Source organism: Protopterus annectens, chromosome 12.part0, assembly GCF_019279795.1.
Source record: "Protopterus annectens isolate FY-2018-M chromosome 12.part0, PAN1.0, whole genome shotgun sequence".
Taxonomy (NCBI): Eukaryota; Metazoa; Chordata; order Ceratodontiformes; family Protopteridae; genus Protopterus; species Protopterus annectens.
Genome location: NC_056746.1, coordinates 1,128,230,021 through 1,128,257,102, shown reverse-complemented (window position 1 = coordinate 1,128,257,102; position 27,082 = coordinate 1,128,230,021). Strand labels below are relative to the sequence as shown.

The 27,082-nt window shown below is 40.8% G+C and overlaps 1 protein-coding gene across 3 annotated transcripts in view; it reads left to right on the top strand.

Moving 5' to 3' along the window:
• Positions 1–27,082, top strand: part of MYBL2 (MYB proto-oncogene like 2) — a 779,549-nt gene that overhangs the window by 696,812 nt on the left and 55,655 nt on the right. For all 3 annotated transcript variants that reach the window (XM_044090138.1, XM_044090137.1, XM_044090139.1), the window contains 2 exons: positions 2,963–3,073; positions 20,169–20,282. In XM_044090138.1, coding sequence (XP_043946073.1) covers positions 2,963–3,073; positions 20,169–20,282 — 225 coding nt within the window. The remainder of the gene's footprint in view (positions 1–2,962; positions 3,074–20,168; positions 20,283–27,082) is intronic.

Sequence of the window (27,082 nt, the reverse complement as noted above, 5' to 3'; positions counted from 1 at the left end):
CTTTGAGATGGACATGGTGCAGTCCCTTGTTCCCTGTCAGAAAACTGGATGTGCTTTTTGGACCTTCATGGCAATATTTACATATAAAGGAACATGTTGGAGTCCAGGAAGTTTCTGCACTTGTGTGTAGTAGATGACACTTACCAGTTCTGGATGCTTCCATTCCGTCTTAATTCGGACCCTCAAGATGCTCAAGTGCATGCCTGCAGTGCACCATAGGCTGGAAGAGGTAAAGGTGTGTCTTTGCCTAGACAGACTGGTTCCTTGCCTCTGCTACATGCAACAGATTATTGTCTACACTGGAATGTCTTGAGTTTCTTCCAGTCCTTCTGTACTGTTTTAGTTGAAACCCTCTCGTGTTTACATTTATAGGATATGCACTGGACACTCTGCCCTGCTGTCTTTATTTGGATAGACCTTTCCATTGCAAATTTTATTTCAAAGGACCTAAAGCAAATACTGAATTTGCGGGGGGCAGACTGTCCAAGGTGTGTTGTTACAGACAAGTCAGTTTGCAGATAAATGTTAAGAATATCACTCACTATGTAGGTCTTTTAAGACTTCCTGCCTCTAGGCCTTTATAGCCATCTGCACCCAACAACATGACATTGAGCTGGTAAGTAAATAAGGGGGAACTCGCTCCGACTACCAGTCTAGAGAAGTGGTGAGGGTATAGGAAATGGCATATGTAACAAACCGTTTTCTGATTGCAGTCTGCATTTCTAGGGAAAGTAGTTCTGTACTGTACAGGCTCATACATGGTTACTGATGCTTCACCAGTTGCCCTTCAGCCTATCAGCAGCTCAGATTATTTTCCATGTTTGGGGGAAGCTTTGCTGTAAATTCTTATCATCCCCACCCATCACCAAGTACAGTAACTTCTTTTCCCACATCCCATCTCTTGAGGAACATTTCAGGTGGTCCTTTCAACCAGAAATGGCCCCCAGGATGCCTTTATGCTTTTTCTTGTTCTCCTAATAGAAAGCTAAGAAGACCAAGTCCAAAGTGATTCTCATAGCCCCATTTTGGCCTTAACCAGTGTGATTTCCTCTGCTCTGGCCTCCTTTCGCGTAGAAACTTTCCTATTTTCTTTTTTGATGATTTTCACGCATATCGTCACTCCCTTCATCTTAACTGCATTGCTATCCCATTTCCAGTAATGACCATGGACTCTTCCAACCTAGTCATGCTAACATCTGCCAATAGGCCAAATACTGTGAAAACATACAAGAGTAAATGGACACATTTTTTGGTATGAGCTCTATATGAAGGTTTGGATTCCTTCACAGAACCCAAGAGGATAATTTAGGACTCTCTCCTTACTATCCATGAGAATGGATCTCCTCGGATCTGAATGAAACACACCAGTTATCATCACTATACCTTCCATTCATCTTGCCTTCTTTCAGATGTTGCCAAAAGATCCTATTGTTATTTTTCTGATTGTTTCTGTTCCATCTTTGACATGACAAGAGATCTGGAGGGCATTATGAGTAAAAGATGAGGTAGTAACCTGTGAAAGTTGCAGATGCTGAACTGCCTGATTGCAATAATTGCACTGCTGACGTGGTTGGCTTTGCTCATTCTTTATGGCAAGTCCATCATTTTAGTTTTTTTTTGTTTTGTTCTGTAAACATCTCGTACTACAACATGATCTTCAACAAGGGTGTTACTAATGGGGAGCTGTTTTCTGTCTCCCCTCATTGATGCACCAAAGTGGACAAATCTGTCTTACACTGACTTGAGTTTTGGAGCAGTTTAAGTTCCTCTAGCTCCACACTTTTTTATTCTGTTGTCTGATAACCATGCTGGTTTCACTGTGATTAGAAGAGTCGATACTGCCTTTTAAAACAAGATTTTCTTTTCTTTGACTTTTGCTTGGATTTCAGCGAGACACTTTAGTCCCTCTTAGCTTTGAACAAATTGAAATGCTTTGTAATAGTCACACAAATTGATTTAAGGATTTGCTGAACTACAGGGTACAGTGTGCTAATGGGCAGAGTCTTTAGAAATTGTGTTAACCATCCATATGGAATTGGTCCTGTGGAATGTTCTATTAAAGTATTTTATGCAAAAGGACTTCTAAATTACGTTTTTTTGCAAGTAACATGACTTGCCGCAGATGGCTAGTCTTGGGCATACAAGACTTTTACACAGCTAAGCCTTGCATTTTGAAGTCATGATTCCTTGGCAAGATATAATGCTTGAAGGTGAACTCATGAGATTCACCTTATAGTCGTATTTCATGTAAATATACAGCTGGACTTTTAGGGTGGTCAGTGAGAAACATTCTGTGGCATGGGATATAGCCCTGATGGGGGATGGACAGTGAGATGCAACCATACTATGGGATGCCCAGTATAATATAGCCTGACTGCGTTATTAACAGCGAGCTGTACAGCCAGGCTTGCTTATGGGATGGACAGTGAGCTGTACAGACAGGCTTGCTTATGGGATGGACAGTGAGATATAGAGTTACGTAGGTATTTTGACATGCTGAAACAGACTGACGGTGATGCGGCTGTGCAATTTCTTTATGGCTTTCATTCCAAAAACACTAGTTATGCACCTGCAAGGAGTGTGGAAGAAGTCCGAAGGGCAACAGAGCTGGAGCAGGACCTGAACAAAAAGTTATTCAAAGAGACTGATGAAGAGATTAGAAATGGGGACAACAATAAATACTGCACAATATTATAAAGACATAAATATTGCACAGAAGGTTGATTTATTTCTCAGTAGATGTTGATGTACAAATGGGGCTTGGAAAGGAGGTTAAAGACAAACATGACTCAGTGTTTGTTAGGAAATATTTTGTGGGAATTGTAGCTGTCTGAGCAGTTTTTTTTTTTTTTTTTTTTTTTTTGTTTGTTTCTTACCATACATTGAAGACAGTCTTGGTTTAACAGTGTAGGGAAACAAGAAGTTATTAATCTGCAATACTGTCTTATTTTCTGTTGTATAGCCCCAAACACCACATCTGGAGGAAGATTTGAAGGAGGTACTGCGGAGTGAAGCAGGGATTGAACTGCTAATAGATGATGTGAAACCTGAGCCAATAAAGCGGAAGTTTGGAGTAAGTAACTGTATAGAGATTGAAGAATGAAATGTTGTATCACAAGGTTTTTAGGCACCCCACTGGTTCTATTAATAGCAGGAGATGACATGTATCTGCAGCCTAAATAGTTTTTGTATTGGTTTGTTTGATTTGCGGCAAAAATAAAAGGGTTGGTTGTGGAGTGATATTGTTGGAGGACTTATTAGCTGGATCACATTTGGTAAGTTGTTGCCCATGTTTTTACTACCTGGTTTGGGTTATCCAGCTTGCTGTGTGGGCTGTATCCTAGTTCCTGTTTTCCCTGAACACTAATGGGATGCAGCACAGGGACTGCAATATGCACATGAGATAATCAACCAGGAATAGCCCACCCGTATTACCCAGAGTGCAAAGGTTCTTCACCCAGCTGCTTGCAGTGGCAGCAAATTCTTTTAACTCTTGACTGATATTAAGATTTACTTTGTTTCCCACAAAGTTGAGTTTCTGATTAAAAATCTTTTTCCCTGACTGCTGAATGTATTTTTAATCTGGATTTAAATACTCGTGTTTGTATCTGCTTTGATCATTTAAAATACAGATGTTATTTCTCAAACAGAAGGGGTTAAGCTCTTCAGTTTAATGAGTTTTTAAATAAATAATTTTATTCTGAGCACTATTGGCAGAAACTGATTTGCCAACTAATGCAAAAGTATTGATGCAAATTTATAAACTCTGGTGGTTATATTGTTTGATAATTAGTTGTGTATTGCTTTTTCATAAAATCTACATAAAGTAAACAAATTTCCAATTTCATTTCCTGGGAGGTAATTATGTCTGTACATGGCATTACAAACTTGGAGGTCATTTAATGCCATTTAGAGCTAGGCACGTTTATGCTAAGTGTCCAGTACACCAAACCTACGACAAATGATCAAACTTCATGACAGGAAGAGGTAAAGCACTGACTATGACTCTTGAGTCAGCTAGCTCCTTTAGCACACTGACGGAGCTCGCAAGTGAGTGGCTTTCACCTGCTTGTCTGATCTTTGAGGGAGCGAAGATAACCCAGTCTGCCACAGTACTGACACACAGCAGAAGCTGAGCATTGTACCAAGGAAGCCCAGAAGGTTGAGCACAAGCACCAACTAAGTAATATACTTGCTTGATTTAGCCAAAAATGGCAGATGCAAAGAAGTGAGCATCTTTCAGTGGCAAATGCACTTATCCAGGCTACTTTGGAAGTTGGGTAAGCAAAGGACATTTGTCATCCCCAAGTCCAGTGACAGTTAGATACTGTCCTGCTGCTGGTCATCCATCCATTCATCCAGGAGCATCCCCTGATTTGGGGAGGCAGTAAACTACGAACCTCTAGCAAAGGTGCATATACCATGCAACCCCAAAAAAAAAACTCCTAATCCAAATAAAAGGTCCACATAGTCCCAGGCACCACAAGGTAAAAAAAACTGTTCCTATTAGTGAGTAACCAATATAAAATCCCTAAGGATGTTTATTCAATAATAAGAAGTAAATACTTAATCACTTTTGTACTTGGTGCTTGGGACTTCATCAAAACAATTGTAAACCCAAACCTTGTTGTTTTAATGTACCTTAAACTTAATTAGATAATCAGCTTGTCAAGTAATTAAACATTAAAACAATTAAACCTCAGAAGCAAGGCATAAAAAAATCACATATTTATAATATATATATATATATATATATATATATATATATATATATATATATGTGCATAAAACCGCACAGAAAAATATGTTCTAAAACTGAAAGCTAACGGATCTGAAATGTGGGAATATCTTAGTCCACAAAAGCATTATAGTTTTGCAGCCCTCATTTGTAAAACAGGGTGAAGGGAAATGTTTTCGTTCAGACCAGGTAATGCTGTGGCATCAACCCGAATTTCCCAAACTAATTCTCGCTGTTCAGTTCTATTCTCCCACTGCCCACCCCTAATACTCGAGTGCATTATTTCTTGAATACCAAATTCAGACTTAGTGAAACCTTGACAAACTAGGGAATGTTTGTATAAAGTATTATTAATATTTTCTTTTTTTGATGTTGTGAAGGTGTTCATATATCCGTTTTGCTGATTTCCTTTCAGTTTTACCCAAATAAAAGGACCGACACTGTTTACAAATCACCATGTAGACTAGTCCTTTGGGTTCACAATTTCCTTTCTCAAAAATAACTTTGGTGCAGCAGTAGTTATTCAAAATAATAGTTTCCCAATCAAAAATATAGTTGAACAAACTACATCTCCCACATTTTATAGCCCCTATTGATGTATCTACCTTTTCACACTCTGTTTTCTTAATACTCCTATCTACCTTATAAACAAAATGTGGGACTTCCCCAACAGTTCGAACAGAATTTATAATATTCCTCACAAGTGGAGTAAAGCTATTATATCTGATGGCCATAGAATTTTTTAAATTAGATATTATGCTACCCGCTAACTTCTGTCCCATTCCAGTTATAGGGTTTCCTAGTATAGGGGTGAATTTAACTCTCCTTTCCCTCGCTACCTCTGCTTGAATACTACAAAGTAAATCTTTCGGGTATCCTCTCTCCAAAAACATACATCTCATTCTATGAAGTTCTTCTAAAAACATTTTGTCCTTCAAAACCACTCTTGCTGCCCTATTAAATTGTCCTTTAACAAAGTTTTTCTTACAGAACCATGGATGGCAGCTGTTATAATGCAAATATGAGTTTGAATATGTACTCATTCTGTAAGTGGATAATACAACATTGTTTCCCTCAACAATCAGATTTGCATCTAAAAAATTGGGAGATAGGGATGTATTTTTGTGAGTAAATCTTAAAAGGTAGTTGTACCTGTCATATATTCCACAAATGTCCTCATACTCTGGACTTCCTTGCCAAAAAGTAACAATGCAGTCTAAAAACCTACAATAGACTGCCCACTGATCCTGGAAGGGTGATTGAAATACAAAATATTTTCCCAGGTGAGTATTACCAGAATAGCAGAAATGGGGGCACAAGCTGCCTCCATAGCAACCCCTTTAAGCTGTCTATAAAACTCACCTTCAAAGAATAAAAAGTTGTTCTGTAAAATCAAGTCCATCAATTTAACTGAAAACCTCATATTTGTGCTGTATAACTTTTATATATTTTATATTGAGTAAGTTACTGTGCTTTTATCATTTTACTACTGCATTTTTACCTTTGCTTTTATTTTTGCATTTTTGTATAAATATTTAAATTAGACACATGACCATGTAGGAAGTGTTCTGGTAATGACACATTTTGAAATATTTGAAGGTAGTATATAAGGAAAGGAAAGGTGTGTTTGTTCTTGAAGGTCTGAGGAAGCTATCTAGCGAAAGCGCTTACCGTTTTTATGTCACTCAAATAAATGAACTGTGAGTTGTGAATTTTACACAGACTGGACTTGTTACTTGGATAAATCCTTCTGTTTGAAGAATAAATGCTGTTTGAATTTTTCAGCCAAAGGCCTGGTTGCCTCATTGTAATCATGAGTCTTCGTTTGAAAACCTCACTTGCTTAATTTCCAAAACTTAATTCTAAAAGGGCTTGTTTGAAAAAGTCCAGCCCCACAGCATGTGGAATACTGGTACAGAGATCTATAACATCTACTGTTTAAATACTGTCATCCCCTTTTCCCGTTTTTGCACATGGGGTTGGGATGTCACTTCAGCAGTGACAATCATCCACTGCCAAGGTAATTCATCAGTACCACACACTCGCACATAGGGCCAAGTTAGAGTGTCCAGTTCAACTGCTTCATGTCTTTGATGTGGGAGGAAACCAGAGCACCCAGAGGAAACCCACATGAGCACAGGGAGGACATGCAGACTCCGCACAGAAGGCATCCCAGCTGAGAATCGAACTGGCAAAGCTCTTGCTGTGAGGTGATAATGCTAAGCACCGCACTACTGTACTGCCCTGTTATCTTTCCATACATTGCGTGTTAATTTACCCAGAAAATCCAATGAATCCTTTAAAATATAGGAATAACCATCACAAATGCTTTTCAATTTCCCAGCAATGAAAACTGCGAGAGGGTAGGTCTTGGACCCCTGTACACATGCAGTCTGTAAGGGAGGATTGAGCAAGTCCTCGTGTTTTGATAAGCCCAAAATCTGCTAGAATCGATGGATGCTTCATCGAATAAAAATCCATTGTCACAGAATTAATAATCTCCTGATTCAAAGCATCCTCCAGAAACCAATCATTTTTCTTAAATGCAATATTAATTTCTTTTCTGGAGGCCAATGCATAACCCTTAGGAAGTCTTCTTTTTCTTCAGATTCTTTTCAAAGAAACAAAGATCAACTTTCTGGTGTACGTCCTCTGGACAATACTCAAAATATTAATAACATTAAAGATTTTAGACTGAACTTTTTTGCTTGGTTACACTCCACGGAATCATTTGAAATGCTTTTGGTACAACATGACACTATTTACATCAGAGGTGAGGACAATTTTTGTTTATTCCAAAAAACTGAACATTTTGGGAAATGAATCATTCAGTTTTGTTCTCTAAACTAGACAGTATTTTTTTGCAGCAGTCAAGATTAGCCTGGAGAGTTCATAAGGGGTTACGTATATGGAAGTACCCCATTTGCGGTTGTTTTGGGGTCTATATTAACAAAACTGTTGGAATTATTTGACAATATAGGACTGGAGCTTGTGGACCTTTATTGTGAAAGACAATAATCCAAAATTAAAGCATTGAACTGTCCATTAAGCAATTACAGCAAGAAATTGTAGAAGACCTTTTATTTTTTCAGTATGAAGCACATTGTTATAGGGTTTTTGAAACTGCAGACAAAAAATGACTCATCATTAGGGAAAGAAAAAAAAAGAAATTTATCAGAGAAAAACTAGCATATGGAAATAAGAATGTTTACCTGTGGCCTACTGGTGCTATTAATAGGGGGAATGATGTTTCCGGTTATATGAATTCTGCCACCAATCGTGATGCCACTGCTGGTCCTCATCCTCCACCAGCCGAGGGTACTTTAGATCAGCAGGAGTACAGTAATTTTGAAGATGACACTAGTCATGATTACTAGCAACATGTGAATGATTTTTTAAAAGTAGCAGACCACCAACAGAACTTTTGGTACTTCGCTACTCACCAAGATTTTATCCACACCCCTAAACTGTAGAAGAGAACGTCCCCAGAAGGGAGAGAAACGCCGGAGGAGGGAAGCAAAAGGGGAAAAAAGCATGTCAGCAAAGAGGTTAGACTCCATTGTGATTAAACCCCCAGAATGCAAGTTGCATGGTTTCAGAATTTTTAATTACAGTTCTGTGGTGATTAATCATAATTTATTTGAGATCTTTAAAGGTTTTTCCTTTGTTCCATCTTCTAGATTTGATTTAATCCAGTTGACAGCCTTACTGAATAAAACTATATGTTAGGAAGCTTAACTTCAAGTTACATTTTGCAGGTGATCAACCCCCTACAGAGGTACTGCATCAACGCAGGACTTTTAATCCCCCCCTTGTTCAACCATTGATATTTTTGAGATGATGTGTGAGAATGGTCTTAGAGCTTTTGAGTGGATGTCTAAAAAGAATCATAATTTGAATAATGAACAATTGTCTTTATTAGACAAGTTATCCAAGGACCCCAATCTAAGAATCATGAAACCTGGCAAAGGCGGGGGTGGTGTTCTTATGTACACAATTGATTATTGTACTAGGATGTACGAATATTTAAACAATGGTGACTTTTTTTTAAATTGTTTAAGAACGAGATCAGTATCGTCTATTGGGAAAATTGATCACTTGGTTGTATGATATTTTTTGTGATGGTAGAATTTCCAAAAAAAGTTTTGATTGCCTGTCATTTGAGAAACTCTTGGTGCCTTCTATTTTTTGGATTCCAAAACCCCACAAGGATGTCTTGAACCCCCACTGTGCCCAATAATGTCTACGGGGGATCAGAAACTGAATCCCTAGCCAAATGGGTTGACCATCAGCGCAAAGATTTTTTTCAAAGATAAATTACACATTTTAAGGGACTCTTGGCCTATCTATCCCAAATTAGTGCCAACCCATGTCAGAAGGACATTTATTTTGTGACCGTCGATGTAAACGATTTATTTTTGATAATCCCACATGGATTGGGGATGGAGTGTTTTGAGAAAGGCATATGACTATTGGTTCTAATATATCCATGGACAAAATAAACCTGGTTTATGAGATGACAGACATTGTCTTAGGAAACAATTTTGTTTTCTTTGATGGTGAATATTATAAATTAAAGGTTTGGCCATGGAGGCTGCTTCAGCTCCCGTGTTTACCAACATCTTTTTATGGATATGAGAAATATATTTTATTTTTAACAGTGATATTTGGCAGTTTATTAATAGTTTTCTTAGGTATTCATCCTAATTTTTTGGAGTGGGCCCACTGACCTACTAAAAAAGTTTGAATATTTAAACACAACAGTTCCATTTTTGGAATTTACTATTAACTGCAATTATGACCAAATAAATTTTTGGATGTTGCTATTAAAAAGAAAATACTGGAGGTAGATATGAATCTAACATTTATAGAAAAGGGACTTGTTCCTATTATTTTTGTACATTATAACAGCTGTCACCCTCCTTGGCAAAAAGAAACTTAAAGGACAATTTGTTTGCTTATTAAGATTGGTGTCTGATGACAGTACTGTTGAGGATGAAGTTGAATTATTTATTACTTTGTTTTTAGCATGGAGTTATTTTACCACTTAGGAGCCATCTGCTGTCAGGACCAAGAAGGAGCAGGTGCCTAGTTGGAGGCAGGCTGTCCTTAGCCTGTACAAGCAAATAAGAGCACTAGTAAAATCCTCCAAAGCAAACTTCAAGTCCAAACTGGCCACTTCTACTAAAGACAATCATAATACCTTCTTCACATATGTCTGCAATCTCAAAGGAAGCACTCAGATCTACTCAGAACTGGTGGTCAAGGACACCACATGCACAAATGCCGTAGACATAGCCATCCTGCTGGCAGGTTCAGTTAAAACTTCACCCCTCTGTCTCCCATCAATAAATCAGCACCTGCCCCCTCCCCTTATCTCTAGTGAGCAAGTCATCACTGCCGTCTCAAAGGGAAAAAAAATACAGCCTGCATGGGACCCGATATCCCAGGCTGCATCCTGCATGAACTTAGTCAGGAACTTGCAGTACCATTAGGCACCCTATTCAATCAAAGCCCGAGTACTGGCTTCATTCTAGCCGAGTGGAGGACAGCCAGTGTCATCCCTTTTCACAAAGGTGGAGCATCTACCAATCCAGGAAATTACGGACCCATCAGCCTAACTAGCCATGGAATGGATTATCGTGGACCTCATTAACAAGGACATTGGCAACCTCCAAACACTCTATCCCACACAGTTTGGTTTCATCAAGGGGAGGTCATAGCTGTTATATTTGGTCAATTTCTTTGAGACAAGTCACCACAGCCATGGGCGAGGGGAAGAAGGTGCACACCGCCTACCTTGACCTGGCCAAAGCCTTCGATACTATTCCCCGCTCACGTATAATAGATAAACTCTAGGCATCAATCCATATGCTACCAGATGGGTGACAAACTGGCTGACTGATGGAACCCCCAAGAATTTAAGTGAAATACTGAAGTGTAAAGACACCAATGACTGACAAAACCCACTTAGTCAAAATAGGGAAGCCATCTCAAGCAGTAGACCTGTAACGAGATGTGTACCCCAGGGATTGGTCTTGGGGTCTCTGTTGTTTTGGTTATACTTTTCTGAGGTGCAGGCCAAAACCAGTGGGCTATGGTTGACCATGTTTGCAGATGACTGCAACCTTGGCATGGTCAATTCCCTTAGTGATGTGGACCTCCTCCAATAGGGTCTCACCCAAATAACTGGTGTCAGAAACATGGCCTCAAACTGAATGTAAAAAAATGCATCATCATTCCCTTTGGGGAAGAGTGACATCCCCACAAATTGTCACATTAATAACAAGGTCCTTAGCACGCAATCGGTTGTGAGGGACTTGGTCACCCCTGTTGAGAGCAAACTGACTTTTGACCACCATATTGCCTCTGTTGTACAAAAAGCTTTCTACATGGCTCACCTTATTAGGAAGGGTATCTCATCCAGGGACAAGGAGATCATAGCATCCCTGTATTTTTCCCTCATAAGACCCATTATTGAGTACAATGCCTTTTTGGCATGCACCTCATAAAGCACATGCAGCAGCTGAAGAGACCACAGAGGGTTCCACACCAGGATAATCCAGGGCCTCAAACCTCTACCCTACACAAGCAGGCTAAAAGCCCTGTAACTGTACTCAGTCTCCTACAGACTCCTCAGAGGTGACCTCTGTCTGGCATAGAAAGCAATCTCTGACCCTGCCTTGTTGAGACTGCTGCATATCTGCAAGTCAGGCTCCATTCGAGTAACCCACATGCATGACCTCAACCTGGTCTGTGACATCAATAGTACTTGTTGGCGGGACAGATTTGTGTCCAGAGACTCCCCCTTCTGTGGAATAGACTCCCTCTCCACGTCAAGCAGAGTACCTCATCAACTCTTTTAAATGCAACCTGGATAACTGGATGGGGAACAGAAAAAACACTCCTGGGATTCCACCTGTGTCCCTGTTGGACAGGGGCATTGGATGCGGACTTGTCTGAACATGGGCTAAACTCTTGGCTAGGCTTGTAAGGGCCTCGGGGCCAATAGCCTAGTAACTTCCTATGATCCTAATGATATAATTAAGAATATAATTTGTGAGGTAAAATCCCTTAGGTGGACAAGATACAAACCCGTCTTAGATGGTGGAATTTTAACCACCAGTTCCACTGACAGTCAATGGAGTCACTATTAAAATGACATGGTTTTGTCCTTTGGAACTGGAAGTGGACCTATAAAAGACATGATTCACAAGGACTGGAAACTTATTGGTTTATTTAATTTAAAGGACAATTTAGGTGAATTTCCAACCATAGTGCACAAGAGGGGTAAGAATATGAAGCAATTTTTTGAAAGAAGTAAGATCCAGGGTGAAATACATGGTATGACTAAATGTGGTTCATCTAGGCAATGTAGATTTACACATGATGGACCCAATATTATGAGGGATTCCTATCCACAAGTATTAACTAACAATGGAAGATTCAATTGTAACACCACTGGGATTGCATATTTATCTATGTGTCTTACATGTTCTGCATTTTATATAGGAAAAACTAGAAGATAGTTGAAATTAAGAATTTACAAACACAATCTATCTGTCAGGAAAAAAGGCCAAAGAAATACCTTGTTTAAGCATCCCCTTGTTTGTCAGGACTTAAAGATTTTCTTTTTTATTCTGGGAAGAAGTACAAAAGAATGAGAGAAGTGGTTTATGGAAGGCTAAATTGGAATCTAGGAAAGTATTTTGGCAACTTAAGTTGAATGCCACATCTCCACCTGGGCTTAATGATAAAATATCCTAAAACAATATTTTGACATTGAGAGCAAACAAAATATGATTGCTGCCTAGAATGGAATTTAAGTTGTATACACACACATATATTTTAATGCTTTTAAATAGGTCTTATGTGTAAATGTATGTAGCTTTGGTACAGTTGCTTATACACATTAGTGTATTGTTTAAGTAAGTTTTTATTCATTATTCATCTATGTTTTAACTAATTCTTTGTGTACACCCATATAAAAATCTTTATTTTTGCATATCACATACTTTATATTATTTTTTGGGGGACTTGTGACTTTTAAGAATCACCATTTTTGTTGGTGCTTAAGTGTTCATTGGATTATTCTAGTTTATTAGTATAAAGAGGTGATTGTTTGAGGAGACCTGATGTCAGTGTTTTTATATTATTCAAATCTGTGTTTGTTAAATGATTATTAGATTCTGATTGAAGTTCCTATGTGAATGAAAGCACTTCATCTTATTTGTTCAATGTAATTTTTTTTATCTAACTAGAATTTTTGGTGCAAAGACAGCGTTTTCTTTTACATATTCTTTAGTTTTGTGCTGTTTTGAAATGTTTACTTATTGATTTATGTAGGTTTATCCAGGTGTTATGGTTTTTCTCTCTTCAACCCAAAAGTATATAATGTGTGCCTGTGGCCATTTGCGCTTTTACGTTCTTAACACTAGAAGAGTGCACAGAAGGTAGCTATCTTTTGGAGAGGATGGAGAGTTAGGCACTAGTCCAAGATAGTATTTATATGTCCTTGCAAGCATTTGCCTTTTCATTTTATTGTATACTGCTATTTTGTGAGCTTTGGCATTAAGCTCTGGACAGGAGTTACATTTTACTTGGAAGAAAAAAAAAGAATGAATTTCTTTACTTATGACTTTTATTTTCAGGCCATCGTTGGATCAGAAAGTTGAAAAAAATAAGATGTACCTCAGATTATGTAAATTCCTATGACTTCTTTGGGGGCTGGCAGCCCTTAGACCCTCACGTTTATTCACTTCCTCCCTTATTACAGTGCAGTGTTGGCCACTTAGCATGTGTTGAAATGATGGAGGAAAAACACTTCAAAGACAAGTGTAGAAAAAAACATGAACATAAACTTTATGAATGCTGTTGGGCCCGGTGTGCTAGATAGGGAGGGGCCCCCATGCTCCTCTTTATTTAGGGCTCCAGTTCACAGAACGCCTTTCCTGTTGATAACAGTCAGACATCTGAGGTGTGTGTAGTGAAGAAAGCACCTAGAATAATTGGGTACTGAGACGGTCAGTGGATGAAAGCAACTGAAACTATCTATTGTGTGATCACAGGTAAACAGGCATTTACCTGTTGTAATATAGCTCCACCCATTTGGTTGCTTCTTGCTGCCCCCCCCCCCCCTTCATTTGAAGTCACCAGCTTTCATATATCTTGTATCTACAAGGTTCACCCATAGGTTTTCAAGTACCATATCGGAGATTCCCATTATCAGTTAATCTCATTGCCATTTGGTGAGAGCATGTATTATATTCCTGACTTCATTTTTTGTTGTCCTAAAACTGAAGGGTATTCACATCTGCAGTTGAGTGCCCAGTTATCACCAGCTGTCCAAACATATGTTTTGCAAGTCAGTAAACTATAGACCCTAGGCATCCATTCCAAGATATTTTCTAAGTTTTTTATGGACACCTTGTATTCCATTATAACCTTCCCTCAGAAGGGACTACAAGTGATGAGGCACATTTTCTTTGTATATCTCAAAAGAGAAGTCTTTAACTGTATTGACAGCATTCAAGACTGACTGTCAATGAATAACTGTGTCCCAAATTGTCATTGAAACAAAACTGGTCAAAAGAGAAATTTATCGAGTTCAGTATCCTAAATCTTTGCAGGTCATTTTTTTTCCCCTCGATTCCCCATTTTCCATTTCCAAAGTTGCATAATCTCAGGGAAGAAGGAAAACCTTTGCCATATTGCAGAACACTCATAGTTACACCACTGTGCCAAATTTGAATGAATGCCAGTTTGAACATTTCACTTTGTTTCAGTGAAGAAAGACCGCTGATTATCACCCCTTGGCCAAAAAGGGTATAGATTCAGGGTGAAAAGTCCCTGAATCTCTCTCATTGCAGGCCCATGATGATCCATGTAGTTGAATTGATAACTGGCTCCACTTTATGATGCATGGCCTCTGGTGTAGATGGCTCTGATTCCACCAGATATGCCACTAATGGTTTTAAAGGCTTTTGAGGCAACTGTGAAACTTTACAGTTAACATTCCTTGCCTCCAAATGTAAAATTTTATTATTTCTAATCTATTAACCAGGTAAACCCATTGGGAAAAGTGCCCCTTTTTAGGGGTGACCTAAGAGCAGTGTGGTTAAGTGACTTTCTCAAAGTTGTGTAGTAGACAAATAAGTAAGGAAACCTTGTATCATTGATCACCGGGAGCGGCTCATTAACCGCTCTAGCTGAGAGACATTTGGGTGAAGCAGTATACTCTGCCTCACTGCCCTTTTAACTAAAGATGACCTTAGATTAATTCCAACATATATATGACTTGGACCTTGGTTATTCTGCAGTTATGGTGCATGTTGTGAGACCTGAACTTTATGGTGGATGGCCTTTGTCATTTGTTGTTTTGAACCTACTAGCTCAGCAGCTTTGAGTTTTGCCTGTTGTGAAATGCTTCATAGTGGCCATCACTCCTGCAGGAGGGATCTTAGAGGTTCAGGCTGATGTGCATGGCATCTTATTTCACTGTTGCAGTAGTCTTTATTCTTAGGATATCCTGCTGAGGACAGCCTAATGCCCATCCAGTATACAGTAAACAGTGTTGCATGTCAGACGTGCAAGATGTAAGGTACATATGTGATGGACACACAATTTTACCAGCAGTCCAAATGCTACCTCTGAATTCAGTCTGTATGCTGCCCACCGAGCTGGTTCGGCTACAGAGCCTTCTAAAGATAAGTGCCCCGTTAGTTCCTTCATTTCTGGTTTCCTCCTTGTAGTGTGTTTTCGTGTCATCCAGAAAGGGGAAGGAGGTAGATTCCCCATTAAGACAGACACGAGAAGTGCCTTTTTTGTTTGAGTGCTACACACGACCATACTCATTGTGATATCTGTCAGGTATTTGTCCCCAAGACAATCTGCAGCCATTTGTTTTCCTTTTCCATTTATATATCTCGGGTAGCGTGCCATTCTATTAAATGCAGCTGATGCCTCCAAAAAGGCACCTGTATCTGGTTCTGTTATGAGGAGATATTCCAGGTTGTGCCTGCAGGTTTAACCTGAGGACATTAAGGCCAAACTTTTAGATTGTCCCTTAGATAACCAGAATCTTTTTGGCATTGCTGCTGCAGGATTGTTTAAAACCCTGCAGGATAAGGATGAGGTTATGCAATACTTTAAATAAATTTTTATTTCTCCTATACATAAGTTGCAAAGGAACTATCCTTGAAAATATTCTTTTGTCCATAGGCCACCTAGACAGCCTTCTGGAAGTAAAATGATTTCTAAGCAGATTTTCTCAGATAAACACACACAGAGCTATAGAGGCCCAAACCCTTCTTTTCCTGATAAATCTGCCTCTGACATTTGGCCTCCCCTCACCCTTCAGCCAGATTCCTGTGTCCCTCGGGCTAAGCCTTTCCTTCCCTCTTTTGCAACAAAGAACCACAGACGCCTGAATTCTCTCCATCATCCACCGTGGTTTTATGGCTTCCTCAGCATCTTCCGTGTCAGCTTCCTCATTTTCTTATGGTCTTGTTGGATTTGGAGAAACAAAGTGCCATACAACCTGTTCTCTTGTTTCAACAGGGAACAGGGTTTTATTCCAGAATGTTTCTGGTTCCCATGAAAGAGGTGTTCTGGAAGCCCACCTGTCCCCGTCTCATCTTTCTCAAGGTTCCTTCCTTCAGGATGTTGTCTCTTCAGACCCTTTTACCCCTTTTGCTTCCCTCGGCTTTTCTGGTCTCCCTGGATTAGAAGAATGCTTACCTCAATATTCCTATTTACCCTGTCTTCAGTAATATATATTTTTTTATTATTATTAATCTGTTTCTTCCTCTCATCAGTTCTCTTCTTTTTCTTTTGCAGCTCCATTTCAGCAGATTTTAGGCATTTCAAATATTCTTTTATTTGCACAACCTTCTTTTTAAAGCCCCCTTCTGTAGCAGCAGCTCCTGCTTCAAAATCTACACGTCACTGTGCTTCTCCTGCACAGTGTGGGATTCATTCTCAGTCACAAAAATTCTGTGTTGGCTCCTCCTCGGGTCCAGGTGTTTTTGGGTTGCAAGTTTCAGACAATAACAATATTGGCTTCTCTTCCGCCCCCTCATATACTCTCTGACTGCTTATTTCTAGTCTTTTCTTCCTCTTCTTTCTGCAAGGGAATTCTCCAAGCCCTGGTATTAATGGCATCCACCATTCCAATGGTTCCTTTGGTCAAACTCCACATAAGGAAATTTCAATGGTATCTCAGTAATGTTTGGCCCTAGCACTGGCACCCTCTGCAGTTTCCTTTCCCTGTTTTATCCTGTGTTAAACTCAAATTCTGTTGGTAGATTTGTCAGATTCCCCTAAACCCATGTATGCCTTTTCAGAACACATCTTTACAGAGAGGTGTTTTTGAACATTGTCCATCGGTGAGGTACTCCTCAAGTAGATCTTTTTGCCACCCCTCTGAACAGGCAACTTCCCTGGTTATGTTTCATATTTCCAAATCCACTGGCTTGAAAATTGGACAACTTGTTTATTTCTTGGAAGGAGATACTCCTCTGTGTCTATCCTCCTCTTCCTCTACTTCTCGTATCTTGCAGAAGATGATGTGGGACACATCCAAAATCTTGCTGGTGACTCCCTTTTGCCCCAGACAGCACTGGTTTCCCCATCTCTTTCACTTGGCCAGGGCCAGTCATCACAAGTTACCTCACAGGATCTATCTTTTCACACAAGACAAGGAATCTATCATTCACTCTCACTTGTCCACACTTCAACTGACACTTTGGGTGACAGGGTTTTGATTCCTTTCATGAATTAATTTTCTGAGGACTTGCTTTGGGTTTTGCAGGTGACCAGAAATCAAACTACTAGACAATCCTACGTGGCTAAATGGAAGAGATTTTCTTTTTGATGTTACATAACCAGGACCCTTTTTTGTGGCGGTCCATACAGGCCTTTCTTATATGTGTTTATTGTTCAATTCTGATTTGGCATTTTTGTCTATTAAAGCTCATTTTTCAGCCATTTCTGTCTTTCTGTCTTTGAGTCCATCTTTAGCTTCTAGTTTTGAAGTCAAACAATTCCTAAAAGGCATCCTTCATATCAAGCCCCCAAGAAAGCCTGTTCCTCCTCCTTGGGACCTTAATTTTGTTCTTGAAAATTGACTCAGTACCCTTTTGAATCTGCTTTTTCTTTTTCCCCTACAACATTGTACTTATAAGACTGTATTGTTGGTGTCTCAACTTCTGCCAAGAGATTCCAAACCCTCATAGTATTTCCTCCTTTCTTGTTTTTTCACGGAGACAGGGTATCTCTTTGTACTAAACCTTCTTTTATGCCTAGGGTGGTTAATTTGTACTTGAATAAGTCTATTCATCTTCCCTCCTTTTTTTGTTATCCACAGTCTACCAGTGAGTGGGAACTACACACTTTGGATTTACATAGACAGTTCAGATATTACTTGGACAAGACAAAATATAAGCAACTTTGTTTCCTTTCATGCCAGGAAATTGGGTTTGACAGTGTCTACACAAACCATCTCCTCCTGGATCTCTAAGGCCCTTTCCTTTTGTTACTGTCTTCATGGCACCTGTTCTGTTTGTTCTCATTCAACCAGGGCCGCAGCCACTCCTGATGCTTTTTTCAAGGGTCTGGATACTAGATCCATCTTGGAAGTTGCTACTTGTCTTCTGTCCATACGTTTACCAAGCATTTCCTGAAAATCAAGAAATGACGCCGCTCTATCATCACATTACACAACTGGCAATGAAATATATACTCACTCGATTCTTCAGCAGTTGAAAATAAGTATACAAGTCATTTCCAGGGCCAGGGCTGGATCCACCAGGGCTATCCTTCATGAGTTTGTGGAGGGCTGTTCTTTGTATTCTTCCTCCCATGCATTCCAGTAGATTTTGTACTCTTCCCAAGAATAAAGAATATTGCAGCAGTGATAAGGAAGGACATAGTACAGCTGGGTACGATCTCGTCATAACAGTAGATGTCCTGCTTCTCAGTGTTGCAGTATTTGGTCCCTCCCTCCTACCCCCTTTTAATTTCTGTTGCCCGAGGGGTTACATTCTTATCACCTTTTGTGTCCCTTCCTGGATGTGCATGTTTCTCTGGGGTTGCTGTTGTTCTCCTGGAGCACTTCATTTCTGAGGATTGGGCATCTTGTATGTCACAAATATAACTTAAGTCTTGCGCATAGGACATACATCTGACATATGACACACAAAAAGGTATAAAGGATTTGCTATACTGGCTGGACATTGGGCTGTCCTCCGCAGGATATCCCAAGAATAAAGAATGCTGCAGCAGTGAAAAGTAGAACATCTGCTGTTATGGTAAGATCTTACGCAATTGTACTTTCCTTCTCAAAGGTAGTTTTGCAAGAGCCTTCAAATCAGTCTATTATTTAAATTTTCTTTGCTGAGATGGACACTATAGATAGTGTGTGTGCTTCCCCTAGATAAGCAGCTTGGAAAGATGCTAGAGGCATGAGTTTAGAAAGATGAGCCAGTTATTTGTCTTTGTGCCAAAGAAAGAAACAGAGAGTTTTTTTGGTGCCCCATTGATGCTTTTCTGTAGGTTTGTCTGTTAACTTTTTTGTTACTTTCATATGATTAATTGCCTGTGATAAAAACTACCATCAGTAAAGCAGTGTCTTTTTGTAGTGCTTACTTCAGGAATGTCCCTGCTGCATTTATCTGTCACTCGGGCACTTTGCCTTTATTGCATGCTTACACCAGGATTTATCTCCTTAACTGTAGCTTGAATTGTGCAATATTTTGGAAGTTAGTACTCCAGGAATCCATTACTGACCTTAACATTTGTGTGATTCTCTGGTTCCTTCCATTTTGATGGTTATTGCTTAAGACTTATCCCAACCATGTGCCCACCAAGGGAGTGTCAGTGTGCTCTTACTTTATCAGCTAACCTGAAAAGAGGACCCTTCTTGAGGTGTCAGGGATAACCTCCCATCCCTGCATTGCTGAGTGTTCCATCTTCAGCTGTTGAATCAAATGAGTATACATTTTTTACTGGTTGCGTAATGTGATGATAGAGCTTTGTCATTTCTTGATTTGCAGAAAAGTGTCCTAATGGCAAGGGTCTGTCTCTTGGGCTATGAAGGCACTTCTGCATATGTAGCAGGCATGTCATGACATGTTATGGTACAGAATTGCGCATGAACTTCCATAAATGCAGTTTTCCCAGAAAAAAAATGATGAAAATTAACTGACAGTGAAGAAAACCACCAGGGAACCATCCGGGAGAATCTCAGTTTGTCATTTTTGGTTGGTGTATTTTCACAGCTGTACTTTCTTTCCTAGGGGTAAAGAGAAACAGGAATGTATTCCAGTGATGAATTGATACCAAGAGAAAAAAATTTCTTCTGCTGCACTGTAGTTTGCCTGCAGTTCAATAATTTAAAAAAATTACTTTTTGGTTTGTGATTTTGTAACAGCATAGAACGCCCATGAAAAAAGTGAGGAAGTCTCTAGCACTGGATATTGTGGACAAGGATATGAAAATTGCTGGGTCCTCTGTTTCTAAACCTAATTCTGTCACAAATGCACAGGTAAGTGAAGAATAGCTACATGTCTATAAAGCAGTAGTGAAAGAGCTTTCCAGACGTGCTTTTATTTGCATAGATTTTTACTTGTCTGTCATTCACTTAAATATTTTGATCCTTGATCAAAGACTATAAATTTATACAAATATTACTTACTACTGAATGTCAAAGGGTGCATGCTTCATAGCCACCATTTGTAAGTTTGCACGACACTAGATATGTGTGTTCTGAAATGCTTGATAATGTTTGCATAATTATACATTTTACATTGTGGCCTGGCATCCTTTGACTTTGCTGTGACTAAACATCTGACCCTCGAACAAGAAGTCTTTCTCTGTATTTTTCTTAGATTTTATATATATATATATATATATTTTTTTTTTTTAATCATTTGATTATCTTGGTTATTACCCAGAGCTGCTGTTTCTTTTTCTGTTCCGTATGAACATGTGATAATATTGAGATAATCTTTCTAGACATAGCCCCGTAACAAACATCTGTTGAGTTGCATTTTGTAGTTCTATTTCTGCGCCAGCATAAAAGGGCAAGCTAGCAGACTGCATACTCATTTCTTTTGTAGTACTTAAGTTCAGAACATCAACTTGCTTCATGAAGTACTTTTTAGTTGGCACCAAAACTGAAGATAAGCACAAAGCTTTCAATGTTCGCGGGTGTTAACTGGATGTTGAACCAGTATCATGACAGATGCTGACTGTACTGCGTTTGGCCCTTGCTTAACATCTCTAGCTGTCAGAAATGCCAACATCTCATTGTAACTACCTGTTGCTGAAGCCATTTGAAGTCCTGGTCCATCCTAACTGCCAGCAACATAGCATAGGTAGAACTGACAGGTGACATGAAAAGCACATTGTTAAATGACCATATGGGTAATAGAGTTTAACTTTCAGAATTTAAAGGAGCATGAGGCCAGATGTTCTTCGTGTTTCACTGTTGCAGCCCTGACAGTTGGGATTTCCTGCCATGAAAGCCCACGACTGGCCCGACTACCAGAGAAACTTATTTTGCTTCCCAGGCTGGTGGACGCCTCAACAGACATCAGTACGTGCAGGTCTAAAGAAAGCCAGCCTGCGCCATCACCCTAGTCTTTTCTTGCTGCCCGAGTCTGAAGCAAATTTCAAGTGCATCAGTCAGTTTGCACCTCATTAAGGAACTTTTTCCTTTCTTCTTTGACTCATGTCAGATAAAGTTAATAATTTTCATCACTGTGGTAAACAAATTCCACACAGAGACTTCCATGCACTTTGTGTAACTTGCTTAGGCCCAGACCACAATGTTCAAAACTGTTGTTTTTGTGCTAGGTTTAACACTAGAATGATTAGACGTAGAGGTGAGTTTTTCGCTCGTTTTCTGAGACAGGAATCTGTGCAGTCACCTACTATGGCATCTGACAGTTGTTCCGAGCTCTATGTACCTAAGTGCAAAAAAAGATAAACAAAAGCCTAAGTCCACGGATGACAAGTTATTCGCCCCCAGACTCTCCTACTAGACTTCTAATTCTTGAGGAAGGTGAGGTGCTTTCACAGACCCCTTTGACCTTTGATCCTATGACCCAGGCCTTTGTCGAGACTCATTTGGAGTCGGACATGCCTTCAGCCCCTTCAACTTCTACAGCCCACATATTCAGCTCCTCGGTTGGGTCCAAGACCGCTCAGCAGAACACATCATCTGACGAGCAACTGCTAACCGGAGACTCATCTTGGCCTAGGGCCATTCTGGTGGATCTGCAGTCTAAGGAATCAGGCACCAGGGCATCGGATGCCCCTAGGCCTAAGACCAAACCCACGCCAAAGAAAAGCATTGTGGCAGGGTCTTTGCCTAGGCCTACAGGCTCCCAATTTCAGGGACACCATCAGGATTTGATCAAACTAGCTAAATTAACATTGTAAGGTCCAGACAGACTTCAGGGGATATCATTCCAGGGAAAAGAAAACAAGACTCCCTTCATGAGTTTCACCCTGACCCTCTGCACTCAGAAGAGCCAGATTTGGAGAATTCTGCATTTGAGGAAGACCCTGCTTGCACCTCTTGTGAGGAATCGGATTCAGAGAAAATTCTCCCCTCTGCCTCTCCGCCTGAAGACCTCACCTTTGGAGAGATTCTGCAGGCCATGAGACAGCATTTGCAGTGGGAAGCAGAAGAATACCCACAGGCCAAAGAGAGAGACAGGGAGTTCTTAGACCTCCCTGAGCATAAACCCCTAGCTATCCCACCTATCCTGGAAGTAGTGGAAGATGTATTTAAGGATGCTTCCTTACATCCTGACTCGCTCCCTCCTGCGCCTAGAGAGCCTGACCACTTTTACAGGGTGCAGGACTCTCATAAATATCCCTTTAAAAACCCAGCTGCTGACCCTGAAGTGGTCACACCTGGCCCTAAGGGATCTAAGACCAGTACCTCTAGGAACCATTTCCCTACTGACAAAGAAAGTAGGGCTCTAGATAGACTTGGAAAGAAAGTATGCACTTCAGCTGCCATCACCATGAGGGCCCTCAGTTGTCAATTTCATATGGTCAAATGCTAGCAAACCATTCTTGACCAACTAAAACAAACGCTTTCTGGTCTAGAGGATAAAAACCTTTATAAGGAACTTTTATATCTGTGCCATTCCAGTTTAAGTTGCTAAACACGTCCTTCACTGTGGATATGATGCCATGGAAGCATCCTGCAGGGCGGCTGTCACTGGCACAGTGATCAGGAGGCATGCTTGGCTTAGGGAGCAACCCCTTCCTGACCAGGTAAAAGCTAATCTCCTGGATGCCCCCCTTGACAAAGAATGCCTTTTTGGGCCTAAAGCTGAAGCAGTCCTCAAAAAGGAGGAGGACAAGGCAAAATCTATGCAAACAGTAAAGGACTTTCTACAAGTGCGGCACGCCAGGTTCAGCAGGAATGTTCCAGCCAAACATTGGTCCTTTCCCACCCAATCTACTAGCAAACAGCGAAGGCCTCAGAGGGACAGAACTCCAAGGCAAAGACCACAGCAACAAACATCTAGGCAGTGGCCCTCAGACTCACACAGACAAAGGAGGTCTAGGACATCTGCCCCTGCCAGAGAGCAATTATGACTCTCCGCTTCTTACTCCCTGCCCAGCCCCACCCTAAAGCTAAGAGGAAGACTGTCCTGCTTCTATCAAAACTAGACCCATATTACCTCAGGTCAGTGGGTTCTAAATATTATTGCTCATGGTTACAAACTCACTTTCAAAGAGCCTTTAAAATTCTCAGGATACCCAGATGTACCCCAGAATCAAAAAGCTCAGGCTCTAGAACAAATATAAACTCTGTGTTCCCAGGGAGCAGTGGAACCAATTCCAGAAGATCAAAAATGGAAAGGTTTTTACTTAGGGCTCTTCCTGGTACCAAGAAAAGAAGGGTCTTGGCGTCCCATTCTGGACTAGTCCTCCCTAAATCTTTTTCTCAAGGTTCCAAAATTCAAAATGTTAACCCTCCAGAATCTACTCCCCATGTTAGCCCCTCAGGCATTCATGATGTCTTTAAACCTAAAAGAAGCTTACCTTCACATCCCCATCTTAAAGCCACACAGAAGTTTTCTTCGCTTCAGAGTAAGCTCCAGTCATTATCAATTATCAGCTCTGCCCTTTGACTATCTACTGCACCAAGGGTTTCACAAAGTGCCTAGCTCCTGCCATTACTTACTGCTGGACCAAAGGGGTCCAGATTTACCCCTACCTGGATGATTGCCTAATACAGGCCTCAGACCAGTCCCTGATTCTCAAAGACCTGAATGTTGCACAGAACTTCCTGACCTCCTTGGGGTTCACTCTAAACCTAAAGAAGTCCATCACTGTGCCATCCAAACAGATGGTTTTCCTAGGGGCACTCCTGGACTCCTCCCTCCAAAAGGCCTCCCCACCCCCCAAACAAGGTCACTTTTTTGACGAAATTCTTACAGAACTTACAGCACAAACAGTGTATAACAGCCAGAGAATTCCTCAGAGCTCTGCGGTACATGGCATCCTGAACCCTCATAGTACCAGTAGCCAGGCTGCACATGAGGAAACTTCAGTGGTATCGAAAGAATGTGTGGTGCCAGAGCACTCAACCCCTTGACACCAACATACACCTGATACCTTGCCTTAAACAGGAGCTCACATGGTGAGTACAGGCCTGTACCTAAAATCAGGGTATGTCTTTCAAATTCACCCCTCAAGGCCAGACCCTCACCACATATGCCTCTGACACCGCATGGGGTGCCCACACCAGACCAAGAAGAGGTACATAAATTGGAAAGAACTCATGGCAGTTCTAAACAGCTTACAAGCATTCAAAGAGAAATGGATACCACGGGTTCTGGTATGGCAGACAGACATCGCAGTCATGTGGTACATAGACAAGGAGGCGCACACTCCTACGCCCTGTGCCGTCTAGCCATGCAAGTCTGGGTGACAGCACATTCCATGGGACTTCACCTCCTAGTGCAGTACCTGCCAGGGGTATAAAACACCCTTGCAGATCACCTCAGCAGAAACTTGACAGACCCCCATGAGTGGCACCTGCACCGAAAGATTTTCCTCAGCATAACTCAGAAATGGGGTACCCCACAGGTTGACCTGTTTGCCAGTGAGGACAATGCTGAGCTGGAGAACTTCTGTACCAGGACAAGAAAGGCATCCGCATGGAGAATGGATGCCTTCTCCTTCCCATGGACTCACCATTTTTTTTATTGCTTACCCATCCCTTCCTCTTCTGCCTTGATCCTTCTAAAAATCAGAGAAGAGGGGCCAAGGACAATTGTGATAGCTCCAAACTGGCCCAGGCACACTGGTTTCCTCTCCTCCTCCAGCTCACCAACCAGAAACTTTGGCAGTTACTGCAGAGGGTAGACCTCTTCACCCAAGGCAAAGGGAGGATAGTGCACCCTAATCTACAGACCTTGAACCTCTCAGCCTGGATTATCCCTCAGCACCTAACTACTACACCAACCTAAGTTAACAGGTGCAAAATATTCTGAAGGAATCCAGAACGCCTAGCACAAGGAAATCTTAAGCAGCCAAATGGAAAAGATTCTCTGCTTGATGCCTGAGGTACCCCCTTGAGCCGAGCGCAACTACCGTTTCAGCCATCCTGGAGTACCTGGCCAGGCTAGTGGATAAAGGTATTTCCTACTCCTCCATAAAAATACATGCTTCAGCCATCTCTGCTCACATTCCTGTTCTTCAGCTTATCTTATCACATCCCCTCTTGAAACAATTCCTTAGCAGAGTCATTCACATTAGACCCCCCAGGAGGAAACCCACACCTCCATGGGATCTCCCTTTCAACTTACAGCTAATCGCTCTTTAAAATTCCTCACTTGGAGAACTACTCTTCTTTTAGCCATTACCTCAGCTAGAAGGGTCTCTGAGCTATACACGCCTTAGTAGCAGTAGAGCCTTTCATCATCTTCCATAAGGACAGGGTTTCCCTCAGGACTAACCCTTCCTTTATGCCTAAGGTGGTTACTGATGCGTCTTTGAATCCAAACATCCCTCTGCTACCTTCTTTCCCAATCCTCAGAACAAAGGAGAGAGATTACTGTACACCTTGATGTGCATAGAATGTTATGTTTCTACACAAACAGGACAAAGCCCTTTAGAAATTCATTGCAATTGTTTATAAGCTTTGCCCATGAATCTGAAGGGAAACCTGCTTCTAAATCATTTACAAGTGGATTTCTCACTGCTTCTCTTTCTGCTACAGCCATCATGGCAAAAAGCCCCCAGATATGGTTAGATCTCACTCTGCCAGGGCAACAGCTGCTTCTACAGCCTTCCTCAAGGGGGTATCCACTAAAGACATTTTTGAAGAAGCCACTTGGTCTTCTGTTCATATCTTTACAAAACACTACCACATGCCAGCTTTCTCTAAATCCAGAACAGGATTTGCCTCTGCAATCCTGCAGGGATCCTCTCTTCCACTGGATCTCCATCCACCTTCACTTAAGCTTTGGGAATCTTCCCAACTGTCAGGACTACAACAGTGAAACAGGAAGAACATAGTACAGTTGTGTACACTTACCATAAATGTAGATGTTCGAGTGTATTCACTGTTGCACTCTAATTCTCCTCTCTCCTACCCCTTTGGCCTACGAGGTGGGCCTTGAATTACCAAATTTGACAACTTCGGGCATTTCTGCAGTCTTTTCTGGGTTAGGTACCCCCTCTTTTTATTCTGCTTTTCTTAACTCCAGGCACCTCATTCATGGGACCAAGAAAATACTGAAGTGATGATGCACGCTGGCGCCCTTTTATACCTGAGCATACTGACATCAGTTGAGGTGTCCACCAGCCTGGGAGGCAAAATAAGTTTCTCTGGTATTCTGACCAGTTGAGGGCTTTCATGGCAGGAAATCCCAACTGTGAAGACTGCAACAGTGAATACACTTGAACATCTCCATTTATAAGTGTACACAACTGTACTTTGTCACTTGAAGTTCACATTTACAGTAACCTCTGCCTTTATGCCAATCACTTCCACATGTAGAGGCAGATTAATTCTCAGTGCATCTGACATAAGCTGATCTGATAAGGAAAGCACTACCCCAGGTTGGCATTTTCCTGACCTTGGGAACAAATCTTGGAGTACAAATCATGGCATTCCGGCTATCAGCAGTCTCTGATTTACGTGCTTTCTCTAGTGACTAAATGTACTGTTGCTGCAGAAAAGTTAGCTTTTTAGCAGTCCTTTCCAAAAATTATCACAAAGGCTGATGTATCATAGTTTTCTTCTAGAGTTTGATGGCGTTTTCTTCCACCCATTCACAGCATTTAGGATCCTTCTTTTTATAG